This window comes from Amblyomma mixtum, chromosome 6 (genome assembly GCF_055824585.1).
Source record: "Amblyomma mixtum isolate Tamu chromosome 6, ASM5582458v1, whole genome shotgun sequence".
In the NCBI taxonomy this organism is placed as follows: Eukaryota; Metazoa; Arthropoda; class Arachnida; order Ixodida; family Ixodidae; genus Amblyomma; species Amblyomma mixtum.
Genome location: NC_143017.1, coordinates 52735702 through 52751599, shown reverse-complemented (window position 1 = coordinate 52751599; position 15898 = coordinate 52735702). Strand labels below are relative to the sequence as shown.

Sequence of the window (15898 nt, the reverse complement as noted above, 5' to 3'; positions counted from 1 at the left end):
CACAGGTGCCCCACACAAAATTATTCTAACCGCGACTGATGTGGCGAGTGTTTGGCACGGTTTCTGCAGCGCTCCACCGTACTGGTTCGATAGGAAAAGAAGTAATAAGAAAATGTCAGATCTGAGGGAAACTTCAGTGCCAGCTGGGACTAAACACAAATAGAGGCAATTTCTTCGATCAGAGGTGAAGAGGCATGACCATTACCACACATGACCTGTGAACATGAGAAACTAGATCTTCATCGCCGAAGAAAAAGAGCTCCTCAAACAAGAAACTGAGCAACTCAGTCCATAGGTGGCCAAGAACTGTCCACACTGCATGCACGCCTTCGAACATCCGCTGCCACTGCGGTACAGCGGCTGTGCCACAAGCGAAACAAGTCGGTCAAAATGAGCAGCTGCACAAAACGGCCCCGTGGTAAGCCACCGTTCGAAGAAAAAGACGAGATGCCCTGCCCGCGGAATCTAGTGTTAACCAGGGTGTCGAACCGGAACTGAACCCGAACCCGAAACCGGAACCGAACCCGAATTTTCGCCCGGAACCGGAACCGAACCGAACCGATATTTTTTTCGCCATCTTGGAACTGAACCCGAACCGGAACGATTCAAAGGAACCGTTCCGAACCGGTTCGGGACCCGGTTCAGCCCCACCTTTTTTGCATCCTGGCATACGTGTTGTTTTCCGACAAAATGAGATGATCCATCGCATAGATTTACCCACCCGTAGCTGTCTGCGCTGGGAAGTGCGAAAATGGTACCCAGTATATGCGACAGCAAACTTACAGGAGGTCTGTTGCCTGGGAAGAAGCCTAATTGACGCTTCTGTAATGTACTGCCGCCAATTCTAAACACTTGTACGTCAGGTTTATGTGAAGTCTTGAGCTATAACTCCTCCCTTTAACATATTTGCGCAAATCTTTCATCAAAATGTTAGACTGTTCTAACTTAGTAAAGTACTTAGACACCAAACTTTTGCTTGCGTGGTTTCTTTTTTCAAACAATGCGTTAGACGTAGGTGTGCAGTATTCACCAACACATAATAAATAATTTATGTTTGAATTTCTTCTTAACCCTGTTTCGGTTTCACAAACATAACGATGGCTGTGACGTGTAGTGGAAATTAGGTCGCGTGAGGTGCTATAAAACGGCAATATAACTGCTGATACCTCGTTCGTAGTAATTATAGGTCTTGAAATTGGCTGATATAAGTGCTGCAGTGAGTCGAAACAACGTATCAGCGGTTGTATTAGTTTTCCCGTGCCTCACGTGACCTAATGTTGAACTCACGTCAAAGCCATCACTCGGCTGATGAAGCTGAAACAGCATGGGAGAAAAAATTATTTTCTAAATTATTTAGTGGCAATAAGCGAATACCACACGGTGATCCATGTATTCTAATATCTATGGCATCATTTGAAAGGAGAAAACACGCAATAAGACTGGGTGTCTATAGTCATTTTAGTACCGATTGAGAATGTCTTCCTTTTCTTTGCGTCCCAAATAGACGAAATATGAGCGCGAGGACCCAACAATGTTGTGATGGTGGTTTCTGAGGAAAGGAAATGGTGCAGTATGTCTCACTTGTTCATCGACACCTGAACTGCGCCGTAAGAAAGGGAGGAAGGTGGGAGGGAAAGAAAAAATAGAAACAGGCGCCGTAGGGATGGGCTCTGGAATAATTTCTAGCAGCAGGGGATCCTTAAAGGGCAACTGCATAGGTTTTAGAAAACGACGAGCTTAAAAGGGTCGAATGTGTGAAACTTCCAGGTAAAGTATGCGAAGTCCTGTTGGCCTAGCATTTGAAACGGTGACGAAACCACCAATTAAAATTGTGACGGCCTTCAAGTTTATCCGCAGCGCACAACGCTAAGTAGGGGACGCATGATGACGTCATCGAAAGTATCCGTACATTTCCAACGCATAAACGCCTGCTTTGAAGGAAAAAACCCAACAGAACCGAAGTCAAAGCCCGCCGAACGTTGTTTGGAACCGTCCAACGAGGCACGGCAGGGCGTGGCTGACGGCAGCAGTAATTTGAAATCATACCTTCCGTGACATCACACTGAACTTCCCCGCACTCCTTGTTGCTTTGAGGAGAAGTGTAAAATATAATCGTAGATTACGTCACTATTTTAAATGGTAGTGCAAGAAACTTAGCATGCTTTACCTAGAGCCTATATAGATTTGAATCCTCGACTATCGCGAAATTCTCAAAAAGTGGCGCAGCTGCCCTTTAACGTGCACTGACATCGCGCCGCAAACGGCGCCTTTTGCGTTTCGCCTCCATCGAAACGTGGCCTCCGGGGCCGAGTTCGAACCCGGATACACCGAATAAGTAACCGAGCGCCCTAACCACTGAGCAACCGCAGTGGGTAGTGCAATATTTACTTTTGTGGGCGCTCTTTGTTTTAGACAGCAAGTTGTAAATAAAACCCCTCACGATGGGCCTGTCGGGCAATAAAAAAAAAATGGCTCAATGGCTGTGGAGCTCGGCTGCTGATTCGAAAAATACAAAAAACAGCGTGCTGTGTTGCGCGTCGAAAATCCCCAGCTGGTCTCCGTTAATCTGGAGCCCTCCACTACACCGTCTGTCATATAGCCCCATGTCTACTCGACATTTAATCCTGAGATATTCCTACTAGTATTACCAAAAGAAGGATGTAAAAATTGGTGCAGGTTCTATTTTTTTTTTAGAATCCGCATATTCTTGTTTGCGCGCGACGGAAATAAGCAACGAAAGGCGGGTTCTCAACGGTGTAGATGTACTAATAAGGAACAAATTAAATACCGATTACACAAAAGGGCAATGCGGAAATACATGTGCTCGCTGGCATGCGATAGTCATTACGCCCAAAAAGATGCTACTGCGATGCAATGTAACTTCGATGAAGTGATTTCGTTATGCCGATTCGCTGAAATCGTTCTCCTCCTACCCCGCGGCGGTGGCTCAGCGGTTACGGCGCTCGGCTGCTGACCCGAAAGACGCGGGTTCGATCCCCGCCGCGGCGGCCGAATTTCGATGGAAGCGAAATTCTAGAGGCCCGTGTGCTGTGCGATGTCAGTGCACGTTAAAGAACCCCAGGTTGTCGAAATTTCCGGAGCCCTTCACTACGGCGTCCCTCATAGCCTCAGTTGCTTTGGGACGTTAAACCCCAATAAACCAAACCAAACCGTTCTGCTCCTAAGAATTGCTGTCAGTCGCCAGCGCGCGGCTCCATCCGCTGTCCTCGCACTGCTCGATCTTGTATTCTCTGTCTGGCGACTTATATCTACTTCTCGCAGTCATATTTTCCGTTCTTAGTGTCTGACGCGACAGGCTAATGATTGTTAGTGTTTTTTTTTTCTTAGAACGCTTGGGCAATTGAATACGTTGAGCATTCACAACAATCTGCCTCGGCTATATCCGGTACAGGTGGGTGATGGGGGGGTGGTGAGATGGGTGAAAGTTTTTGAAGGTGCATTTTTACCAGTGAATGCCCTGATGTGCGCCCACCGGAGTGTGCATCAAGGACGGAGGCTGCACGCACGAAGCGCGGTTATTTTTGGGAAAGCATACTCTTTTACCTCTGACTCCGAGCGAGATTCGTACTAATGGCGGCGCAACAGAAAACTCTGTTTACATGTGCTTTAGGCTATTCGGCTATCTTGTAGGCTTCTTTTTATAGTTGTTGCATGGAATATTTGGAACCTCTCTGACCCTCCTCATGCCTTACTTGACCGCTTCGAATTCAGCGATCTCGGCATAAGGCCTCATGCCACCATAACTCCCTGCCTCCGCCAGCACGTGAAAATTCCAGACGGTGCACACGCCATGAAAGGGGAACCAGTCAGGAGGTTGAACTTACGCAGCATATTCCTCCTGCGTTAATGTGCACTGTTGTCTGAACAGTGACCTCGTGGAACGCGGCGGTTCTGCGCATGGGCGTCCGGAGGGGGGGGCAAGGGGGGGCGGCTGCACCCCCCTGGAAAATCACTCACTCGAACCGTGAGTGATGGCCGCACGCCAGGGGCGGTGGTGCGCTCAGTCAAAAGGGTAAAAGCAGCCCCGCATGGTCACATCTGCGAAATGCCGCGTCCGGGCGTGCGTCGTTCCGCCGTTTTCAAACCACGCCATCGTTAGCTCTACTGAAGGGCGACCTGTTCCAGACATACAGCGGCACCGGCGAGCATGTGTTTCGAGCCGCCTTGAGATGGGTGTCTGTTTCTTTGATCTCTAGAGAGATAGCGACACGGAGGCAGACAGTGCACGGGGCATCTTGTTTTCGCCTATCGTTACGCCGGTCACCGATGAATTCTTAAGGAGGGAAGGTAAAATCAGCCGTGTCCACCCCCGCTTTGTCGGGCTGCTCAGGGGCAAGCGGGCGATGAGTTGGCGCCGCCGCCGCTCGCTGTCTCCTCCGATCCACGGGTAGCGCAGTTCGGTAGAAGCGCCGCTTTCAGAATCTCCGGCAAAGGGGATTAGCTGCTTTTGTTCACGGCGACGCAGTCTCCCGAGGCGCCCCCACACCAGCGTTCTTTGCGTCTTCTGCGAAAACCAGCGCCTTTGGTCAACGCAGCCCGATGGCGCCTGCCTGGCTCGCCTGTCACCTCTGGCTGGGCCTCAAATCACAACAGCGCCCATGTACTGTGCGTGTCAGTGCATGGTAAAGAGACCCAGGTGGTCGACATTACCCGGAACTCTGTACTACTCCATCCCTCATAGCCTGAGTCGTTTTGGGGCTCTGAACCCCATAAAAACACAAAAACAAATTTTCCGACTGGAGTGGCGAGTGTCCCTTCCCCTCGGAAGTTGCGCGGCGTTCCTTTCACCCCCAAAGTGCGCATTCGGGGATACTGCGGCAAGTAAGCCCTTGCACGTGTGCGCGCCTCTGTGTTTGTGCTTGGGTGTTTTTAGTGGCCGGTTGTCAGCGAAGCTGAGAACAACCAAGACAGCGGACGAGAAAACGACGAGCGGAGAGCAGTGTGTGTGCGGTTGCTCGACTGTGCGGATGCGCAAGCAAGATGGAGCGAGGTGTATGAAGCTGCGAGCGTGCATTTATCTTGTAAATAAGTTTTCGTTGTATATATAGTCATCTTTTGTTTTCAACGTACGCGTTCAACAGTTTTTCCAATCAATGTGTATGATGAGTGTGCACCGAGAGCGTGTAATGAAGCACAGAAGTGAATTTATCACACGTGTAATTACGCAATTCGCCCAGAAAAATCCGAGGCGCCTACAGTTGCTGTTCAAGGAAGACTGACTGAGTGACTGTAGTTGCGTGTTTGTGAACATATTGTGCTGTGTGCTGGTCATCAATCCGGGTGAGTCGAGAACCCGTATGCAGCAAGACTGAGCACTCTTCTCCACGAAGTGATATAGCATCTTTTTGCATTTTTATTAATTTTAGTTGTTTCTTCGTTGATAAACTCCAATGTACCTCTCCTAGCCGCGCTTTAATTTGCTGTTTGTAATTTTTCTTTCATGTGTGCATTTTGTTTAATTTTTATTTATATATATATATATAAATAAATAAATTTACTCCGCAAATAGCGCCTTTCTGCTACGAACATACCCCCCCCCCCCCCCCCCCCCCCGGGGCACCAACGGGGCCCCCCCCCTGCAAAAAATTCTGCGGACGCCCTTGGTTCTGCGTCCTATGAACACGAAGAGTTCGCACGGAATTCCAGAGTTTTTCATCGCAGACATAAGTGTTATAATGAAATGTATGATCCCAATGGGTTTTTTAAGAGACTGCTTAAGTATGTCCCAAAAGAATACAGCATCATGACAAAAATATCATTTTACTGCTGAAATTGTTTCTCGTTGCTCGCACAGGTAGAAATGCACTGACCACGGCACAAACGCCCCTTTGGCGCAAAGGTACAGTCTTTGTCAAAAGTTTAGAGCCCAGGGGGTTCACTTCTAAGATTTATATTGGGACTCCAGGAGCATTCATGAAAGTCCAACCTATTGCAGGAGGCAGTACTAGAAATCTTCTCATGCCCAGGAAATTTGGAGCGCTAGAGATTCATTAAGAACAACACAGTGTGGCTCAAAAGAAAACCCCCTGGGCTCCAAACTTTTGACAAAGACTGTACGTCCTAACATGTAAGGTCCATGTCTCAAGGGTGAAAAAGGTTTTTGTGGCCGATTAAAACTAAGTCAAGCCCACTTATAGCGAACCTGACGGTCCCGCAGGTTCTATTCGTTATATCTGGTGTTCGTTGCAAGTGGATTCTTCTTACAACAGCCAAAAATACTAAGGCCGCTAAAAGGTCCAGGAGATAGGGGAGTGCCGTCTACTATGGAATATGGTCTTCGAATCTCATTGAAAAAGATGTCATGACTCGACTGCGATGTGCATGCGTAGTATGCTTTTTTTAGTTTTAATCTTTGTTCTTCTGTTTTTTGGATTGTTCACTGTGTCCTGCGCCTTCATATACTTTTCCGAGAATGTAATATAAACAGTTGTTAGTCAGCGTCTGTGTCGTCTCGAGACTTCCGTTTGTCCTGTTTACTGCGCTGCCTAAGCAAGCGTTACCAACTAGCCCAGTTTTGTGTTCTCGTAAACAAATCTTTGCATTTTTTATTTTGTATAGCGATGTGCAAGAAAAAAGAAAACGCATATCACTGAAACCCATCTGTTTTCTAATTTTTTTTTGTTCGAACCCGTTTGAACCCGTTTGAACCGGTTCGAGACGGTCCGAACCGGTTCGAACCGGAACGGAATGGCCCTCTGGAGCCGAACCCGGAACTGAACCCTAAAGGCGTGAACCCGAACCCGAACCGAACCCGAAAAAATACCGGTTCGACACCCTGGTGTTAACTGCACGTCAAAAGACGTGCGCAACAACGCAGGTGACACTTGCGTGGCGACTGGATACCGGTAGAGGGCAGTTCGGACACACACATGAACGCACAACGCCCCACCGCTCCAGGCAGTTCCGAGTGGGCAGAACCGCCCTGCTGAGCCGCCATACAAAGTCACGGAGGGGTCCTGTGAGTGGCGTCGACATTATACGAACATTGGACACGTCGCATAGGTGAACGGTGGTTTGCCAGCACAGCGAGTAAAAGCAGTGAACTCATCACGTCTACAACACGCTCTGGAAACATGTTAACGCCAGGACAAACGGACAAACCAGCCTGTGAAAAGTAGCCAGAGTTTTGTAATCTAATGATCGGATAATCGCTCACACTGGGAACCCTGATTAATAGGGTTCCCATTAATAGGGTTGATTAATAGGGTTAATAAAATACGCAAAGAGGGACATAAGAGGTATTTCGACAGGGTTCGCAGTGGATACGTTCCACCTAGCAGGATTCTCATTAGGCGCCTAATCGCCAACACAGAGTAGGCTATATACAAATTCGGGAAAGCAAAGCCACCTGGTTCACACGGCTGCCCATGAACAACTCGTGCCACAAGTTAGGACCAGAAAAACCGCTGAACGGCAGAGTGAGCTGTCCTTATCACGCAAAGAAGAAGGGGGGGGGGGGGGGGGGGGGGCTTGGTGATGTGGCAAAGATAAGGCATCTGGCATCACAGCTCCTACCATATGGCGGTGCTCCAGCAGAGGCGGATCAAACGCCTGCACTGTGCGCGCACTTATCCTAATACCTTCTATGACCGCAGACCACATGACGTCCCATACTCTGTAGAAGTCACAGATTACGCCTGGAATGCGCATCAGTTCTCACCATTGTAAAGGGATCAGGGATCAGGATCGCTTGGGGTGACCGTATGAGAAAGTAGTTGTAGTTGAGAGCAGCCCAAGACAATGAGGCGTACTCTTTAAAAACACTAAGCACATCTATCAGACTCTGCTCGCTTCTGAAGTACAGCATTACAGTGTCAACATAAGCTGAGATACGACCGTTTTGCTGCCTGGCAAAGCTCTAAGTAGTGCTACTGCACTAAAATATCTTCTACCTTGGTGGACAGAAGCAAGGGCATTACGGCTGACAGAAAACGTGGGGGCACTGGGAGACCGTATCAAGGCCTGACGAGCGAAGCGAAGTATCTCTGGATGCGCAGTCGGACTACGCTGACAATGCCATTGACGACAAGGAGGCAAGCAAGAGACGATGAAGGCGTTCTTGGAGCTCCTTCCTCCATGCTCACGGGATCGGCGAACGGGACGGGGTGCGCTCAGCAACGCTTCGCTATTCCCCACCCGAGAAATTAGTTCGCGACCGGTGGCGGCTCAATGATGAAGCCACTGCTCTTTCATTCGATTCCAATTCTCAGGCACCACAGCAAACACCGAAGTCTGCAGATCCTGTGCAAGTCCATCCCTCGTCCCGTCATCGTCTAAGATGCTGACATCTAAACGCCACGGACTCCTAGGGGACGCCGACGTCTAAGGAAACGATCGCACATCCGCAGCACAAACCCTACCCACAAGGCTGGGTGGAACATACGCCCTGTTTAAATGGCTCGATGAACTATATACACGACGCAATGTCCACGCGAAGACTCGCCCGCGGAGGAGTTCGAAGGCGTTAGTTAACGTGAACTGCTAGAATAGGTGGCGCACCTAATGCGCGTTCCAGCATGCCCTACCCGTGCCGGGGCCCTGAATGTCTGCAACCATATCTAGCACGCAGTTGAAATCGGCAAGAATCAGTCAACCCTGCTCCCCTACCAGCAGGGCATTCCCGACGCGCGAACTCATCCACGGGGAGCTCTGGGGCGGCCTACATTGCAGGCGTTCTTGCTAAGGGGAGAAACCATAGTGCCAAGAGAGGGCTAGCGCCTGATGCACATCCTTTGCCACAAGTGTACTGTGTACATGCGATACCACAAGTGTACATGTGATACAGACGGTCGGGAGGCGCGGGCCCGACAGTCTGTCACCTTTTACGGGAAAGTGACGGAATACAGCACATCCGCCCATCGCAGCCTGGAAATTCACTGCCTACAGGACTGGGTTATGCCCCGGAACTCTGCTGGCTCCAAAGACACGCCCCTATCCTTGCGGGCCTTTGTGAGCGCTACCGGCGTCGATCGCGAAATAATATTGCGATCGTAATATTACGACCGGTTTCAGCCCTACGCGTCGGGGCGGCCGCGAGGCACGTTTGACCTTGAAGGGCGGCGCGAGGCGCGGTGCACTACAGCTGTAGCAGCGCCGCTGCCGAGTGGAGGCCCTGCCCTCGCCGCGCTCTCGCCAGCTGCGGAGTGTGGAGAGGAGGCTGGAGAACGGGGGGGGGGGGGGGGGGGGTATAAAATGCGTTCGCTCGCTTGCCGGCTCCATCGTTATGCCGCCTGATAAACGGAAAGGGAGGCTACGTCGGCTTGCCAAAGCCAGGAAACAACGGGCTTCGGAGACATGAAGAACGCGAACAGCGCCTTGCTAAGCGGCGCGCTCAGGACGCTGCTAGACGGGCGTACCGCGCCTCTATCGAAACCGAATCGTCTACAACCGGTGATGATCTCGAATGGAACACTATGGATGCTTACGCAACCTACCAGGTTTAACCAAAGCTGAACCCCAATATTTTTTTTTTCTTACGCTTGCTCAGAGGCTGTACACTAGCAGACGGACACCGGGTTTTCTGACCGTTTGTCTGACCGTCCTGTGTTTCTGCGATGAGCATTTTAATAATGTTAGCACGCATTTGGTTGCCTGAAAACCAAATTTATTTATATATTTATTTTCCGATTGCCCGTCCTCGCATTCCTTGGGAATGTGCAAGGTACACCTCTTTCAGACAAAGCTCGTTGGACGGTTGACATCTATAACGCGAACTTCGACGACAGCATACAGAGCAACTATATAGGTCCGCTCTCTATGAATTGCTAGTGAAGACCACCGTTACTCCGACGGCTTCTGCTTGCCTTTGACGCCTCCTTGCCTCCACTGCAAAATCTGTGCGCTTGAGTCGCTGTGACTTGGTTGCCCCGCAGTGGCTGTAGGATCTTGCCTATAGCTGCTATAGGGCGCCTCGAAACAGCTTCTTTAAAAAAGTAATCTGTATCTATAGGCCCCCTAATCTTGCCACTGAATCAACGCCACCTAGGGGGCTCTAGTTGAACCCACCTTGCTTCTGCTATGGCTGCACGCAGTGCTGGGTCTTCACATCTATGCTGCTTCGTCTCGATATCGGGGCATGTACATTCGGATCTTGATTTCGCATTCTCACCCGGCCTCGGCTGCACGACTAGCTGGACAACAGCAAAAAGCGACCGTGCGCTGTGCAATGTCAGCGCGCTCAAGATCCCCAGGTGGTCGAAACTAATCTGTAGCCCTCAACTACGGTGCCTCTTCCCCTGTTTAGTCTTTCACACCCACTTTCCTACCTCCCCTCATGGTACCGGTTGAGGCGTCCCCCGTGAAATGAGATAGTTACTGCGCCCATTAACCAATTTCGCGTACTGGGCGCTTCCCATGCGGAAAAGGCGCCCGTTTATTGTGCGATTTCAGGGCACGATAATGATCTCCAAGTGTCGAGATTATTCCGGAGACCTCCACTACTTCACCCCTTTCTCTCTTTCTGCTTTAAATTCCACCTTCCCGCCTTCCCTAACGGCGCGGTTCAGGTGTCCACCGAGTAAGACAGTAACCGCACCTTTCTTTCTCTCATGACGAATATTAAAACGTTCAGTGATTTCATAATGGTTGTGACTATGGCCGATGCAACTGAATTCTGCATCTGTTGGTAAGGACTGCACTAAATGTAAGCATGAAAACAGAGACACAGCAGATTTTAATAGCAAGAAGTTTGGAGAAATCGGTTGGAGGCATCAGGAAGTTTGCAACATTCGAATACAAGTGTTTTATTTGTACTACACACTACACTTAAAAGGGAGTGTGCTGGGAAATGCATCGCGTATACAGGAGTACAGAGGTGGACAATTTTCCCTGGAACAGTGCGTGACACGACGTAGGTGAAGTCGTTGTCACATGTCTCCTCGATAAGCGCCTTGCAAGTTGATCCTTCGGTTCATCCTAGCAGTACTCGAGGACACCAAGCGACCTGGTGCGCACGCTAAGCAGCCTGCGATGGCCACTCACTTGCGGGATTCCTCTGCCGGCACGCTAGCCTTGTTCTGCAAAGGAATAATGAGCAACGTGCTTTCGTACAATGTACAGGGTGCTTCGGCCAAGACTTTAAATAATTTTTTTTTAAATATGCTTCTTTAGCTAGAAGAGCGCTTTTTTCCATCGTAATACAGCTAATGGCTATAGCAGGATGATTAACTAATATCGTTAACTTTTTAACTATTACTGTTAGGCTCCTTAATAACTGACAGGCGTAAAGTCCGCAGTAAGTAATATCCATATCAGCTTTTAAGTAATATCCATATCAGCTTTTAGAGTTTCGAAAACGTGGTTACACTCGCCGCTGTGGCCCAACAGTTTTAGCTATTTCGACCAGTTACGTGCACTGGAGAGGTTGCTTTGCCCGCAAGCTTCTCGAAAGCGCGTGTACCTTGGCGTGATGTAGCAGAAATTCGTTGGGCCACAGCGCGAAGCGCAACCGCGTTTTCGAAATTCTATAAACTGATGTGGATATTACTTACGGTGGGCTACATGCATCTCAATAATTAAAGAGCCTAACAGTAATAGCTAAAAGTTTACTATTCAGTATTAGTTAACCAGCCTGCTAGTCAGCAAGTCCTAGCTGTATTATGATGTACTACACCATTTACAATGCAATGCCGAAAAACGAACTCTTTTAACTCAAGAGGTCTATTTTTTAGAATAGTGTAACGTCTTGGGTAAACACCCTGTATACATTGGTTACAATCAAAGAAAGCGCCTTCTGCGCCCATGCAGCAGCAATGACCAGCCAGCCCCGTGGTTACTATTTTTCCTCCTCCATTTTTCAACTACAAATTTTATAACTACCTATCAGCCAGATTTTGGAGTTTTTCGCCCGGCCTTGCTTCAAAATATCGCTTCACTGGTCATCTGGCAACAAAGCGAACTTCCATGAATCTGAACTTTTTTTTCCATACGTCTTTAAACAAAAACCAAACCGCCACTTGGCGTCGCTTGCAAACTAACTCATTTCCGAAACCGGTGTTGTGCACTCTCAACTATCCAGGTCAGTACTCTAGCCATGCAGTTTAAGCTTTCTAAAGCTAGAGCTCATCTCTATCACATCCTCTGGGAATGCCTTCACGCTCCCTCTGAGGGAAGGAGCTTAAAACCTTTCGACCACTGACAGACCCTACTCCTCAGCTCGAATCCGGAGATTCAACTGAAGATCGTCCGACTGGCCAAAGCCGCCGTTAGGTTCCAAGGACTCCTGGCTGTCGTCTAAGTGAATAGGCTACACCTTTTCCTACATACGTTGGACAAATAACGTTTTACAATCTAATCCAAGCGCGGCCCCCTTTCCTATGGGTGCATTGTTGGATGCACGGAAGAACTTGTTTACTCCCTGCCACTGCTACGTGGTAAAGTTTATGCAGGGCAGACCATAAGATGCTTAAATGTCAGGCTACGTGAACACAAACTAAAGTCTAGAATAAGGTAAGAGCATTCTGTATGAACATGGTGTAGAGTGCAAGCCAGATGTATGTTCTCCAGACTATAATGGATGTCAAGTCATTAACAGAAACAGGAAACAGATAACAAGTGAGGTCACTGATGTAAGACATGAAAATACTATAAAGTAAATGTGTGAGCATGCCTTCTGTATAGCTATCAAAGGAGTTGTTCTTGACGGCGCGAACAAAAGTTAGACTGTGGGGCGCATGTGAATTGCAACTTGATAGGCTTGCGGGTTATATCCTCATGCGCGCACTTTGTATAAAAAGATGTATATGCATTGAATAAGCATTCAGTTGAAAGTTAGTGCATGTGGTGTCGCCTTCGAGTTGCCCGTGTTTCCGAGGTCTGCAGTCTTCTTATTGCACTCATACTGTTTATGTAGTAAAACCCCGAGTGCCACAAATTAATCCGCGTGCTTCATATCCAGTGTTGTTGTTCCGACACATAAAAACAGTGACGTAAAATATAATCTTAACCTCTTCGATTTGAAAATAATTATACTGTAAACGAATTTTATATTTATTGTGCCGCATTAAATGACCGCTTGATAAGCAACTGAAAAGCTGTTGATAAAAAGCCTTACAACCCCCGCACTGCAGAAATACGTCGTTATCGCGAACCAAGCCCCAAGCCTGTGCATACCTTTCCACGGACCTTGTGTGCGGTTCTACCCTTTGCTGAATTAGCCTTTCGCGGAAAGGAGCAGAGTATTGAGAGATATTAGCCAGACACCCCCCTTTTAAACCAGCCAAACTGCGCTGCAAAAAGAGATGGCGATGTCAGAAGTTCGCTGTGTCTCCGAACTCTGCTTCCACAGAAAAGTTACTCGACAGTTGCTGTGGCAACGCCGGCTAATCGTATCGACCTCGGATAACAGTATAGCTCTCAAGCGATACTTGGGACTTCAAGTTCTCTCTATAATGCAGCTAGACGTCTTTACCTTAGTGCCTTCCTGCATCACTGCTGTGATGTTTCGCCTCACGCCATCCAGGAAGCCGTTGATCCTACCTGCAAAAAGCGAACAGCGGAAAATTTATAGCTGTACAGTTAGCGCGTCTGCTATATCTTCTTCAGATCACGCCAAACCGTGTGCGCGTAATGTACACAATGAAGCTTCAGTTTTAAAATGCACTACTGGAATCCTGCGCCCTTGCATGCATGCAGATAAATTAGTACCATATCATTTCTTACCTTGAGCTTAGCGTATGATATGGCATGATATGGCATGATATGGCCCCAGAAAACCCAACACAACACAACCATATATATGTCTGTAACAAAAGGGGCAGCATTTATACATGTATAACGTCTCTGTAAGTAAGCATATGTAGGCTTCTCGGGTTGGTTGATATAGTACGTCCCCGTAGCCAGTATGTCTCTGCATGGGTCGGTCAAAGCAAGATCACGACTACGTGCGTGTTATCTTCGTCTGTTAGTTTCCATCCGGTTAGGCTAACCCCTCGCAGTTCGCGAGCGGGGGCGCACGTGCTGCTTGTTTTGTATGTGTTTTACTTTTTCCCAACTCAAAGTAACCCCTCACAGGGTTACTTTGTATAATGGTAAACTTTTCTCGCCTACAAGGTGCCCCCTTGCAGGACAGAAGTTGTTGGTGTATGTGCCTCTTCTTTTGGTTGTATCTTACTTTTTCTAATTTCAATATGGCGGCCATGCACTGTCGAAAGTGCGGAGCCTAGGTGATCTATCCTCTGTGTATCAACTACTTGGTGCACTTGTTGGTATTTGCTTTTCGGACTCCGTGTCTGAACCAGTGCCCGCGAGTGTCTCGTCCGTTGGCGACCGACGGCTTTAAAAGAAGCCGCTCAGTCCCCCAGCTTTAGTGCGCTCCTCTCCACCGAGCACTCCCGGAACCCCGAGCCAGCGCCGCACAGCACCCCGAAGATTGCCCGAAGATTGCCCGAAGACTGCCAGAGGGCTACGGAAGGACCATCGCCTTCGAAAGCCGCTCTTCCTGCATCGTCTGCGTGAGTGGACTGCCGCCGCGCTCGCCGGTCTCTATGCCCGTTTCCAACTTCACTCCAATTTGAACTTTAGTCGCACTTTTCTTAATTGCAAATTCCTGTGTGCAATCCGCATGTGACCCGATAGAGTGTAAATTTGACTGAAGTAGGTGTAATCGCTAGTGTGGCATTTACTTTGCCTATGAATGTACAGCCTTTGTCAAAAGTTTGGAGCCCAGGGGGTTTTCTTTTGAGCCACACTGTGTCGTTCTTAATAAATCTCTAGCGCTCCAAATTTCCTGGACATGAGAAGATTTCTGGTACTGCCGCCAGCAATAGGCAGGACTTCCATGAATGCTCCTAGAGCCCAATATAAAGCTTGGAAGTGAACCTCCTGGGCTCTAAACTTTTGACAAAGACTGTACGCCATTAGTGTGAATTTGTGTACAAAGTACTCTGTAGTAACTTTCCACTCTGCTGTCCTTAAATGCTTGTAAAGGCTTGCGTTCGATTCGCCTGTATATATTCCTAAGAATAAATTTGTTGTTTTTATTGACTGACATCGTGGCTCAAATTCTACCCCTTTACCTCGGTTCGGGAAGGTGTCTTGCACTCCTTTCGGAGCCGTGACAATGTCCTTTCTATACATTTAATGTAAACTCGTTCGGTGGTTGCAACTGGGATTGCTGAGTTTAGCAAAAGCGTGCAATCTAATAAACGACGTTTGAGCCTCGAGGGCGTGGTGTGATGGCTAAAGTGATAATGCACACGCATACTAGCGTCACCACTTGATTGAAACGTCGTGAATGTTTTAGTTCTAGCGTCAAGCACATGATGTTAACAAGCTTTTACTGATTAGTATGTTGACCATAAATACAACACTGAAAATGCGGATATCTTTCATTGAGGGGAAACAATAATAAAATCTTCGAGAAGAAGCTGTCTTTTAATTGAACTTCTAGTGTGAAGAGCACTTCCTTAATGAGGTGTTGTCCAGCCACGCGAGCTTGAACGTTCGAGTTCTTCGGCAAAACAAAAAACAAAACTCGGCGTGACGTCACCACACTGCCGACAACGGGGGCTAAAAGCATTTCATGCTTAAAACGCGATGCTTGCTTTAACAGCGTTAGCAGAAGAAAGCTATGATGATTACTCTTCTCCCTCCTAACGAATGAATGTCGGGCTGACAGCTGGGCTAACGTGTTCTTTTTTCCCGCAATTTTTCCGCATCCTGTCGTCGGATGATGCAGAAAAAGATCTGCATCATCCGACGACAAGATGCGGAAAAATTTCTACGGCACCTGAACTCCATTCAGGAAAGCGTAGAATTAACGATGGAAGTAGAGAACAACGAACGCCTCCTTTTCCTCGACGTCCTCATCGAGCGTACAGCAAACGGCATCATGACAAGCGTGTACAGGAAGCCCACCCACAAAGGGAAGTACCTGAAT

At 48.3% G+C, this 15898-nt stretch overlaps 1 protein-coding gene across 1 annotated transcript in view; it reads right to left on the bottom strand.

The window, feature by feature from the left end:
* Positions 1-10738: 10738 nt before the first annotated feature.
* LOC149339127 (uncharacterized) overlaps positions 10739-15898 on the bottom strand; it is a 40051-nt gene continuing 34891 nt past the window's right edge. The window contains exons 2-3 of the mRNA XM_089547953.1: positions 13430-13497; positions 10739-11036 (exon numbers count right to left, since the gene is read on the bottom strand). Coding sequence (XP_089404079.1) covers positions 10998-11036; positions 13430-13497 — 107 coding nt within the window. The 3' untranslated portion in view covers positions 10739-10997. The remainder of the gene's footprint in view (positions 11037-13429; positions 13498-15898) is intronic.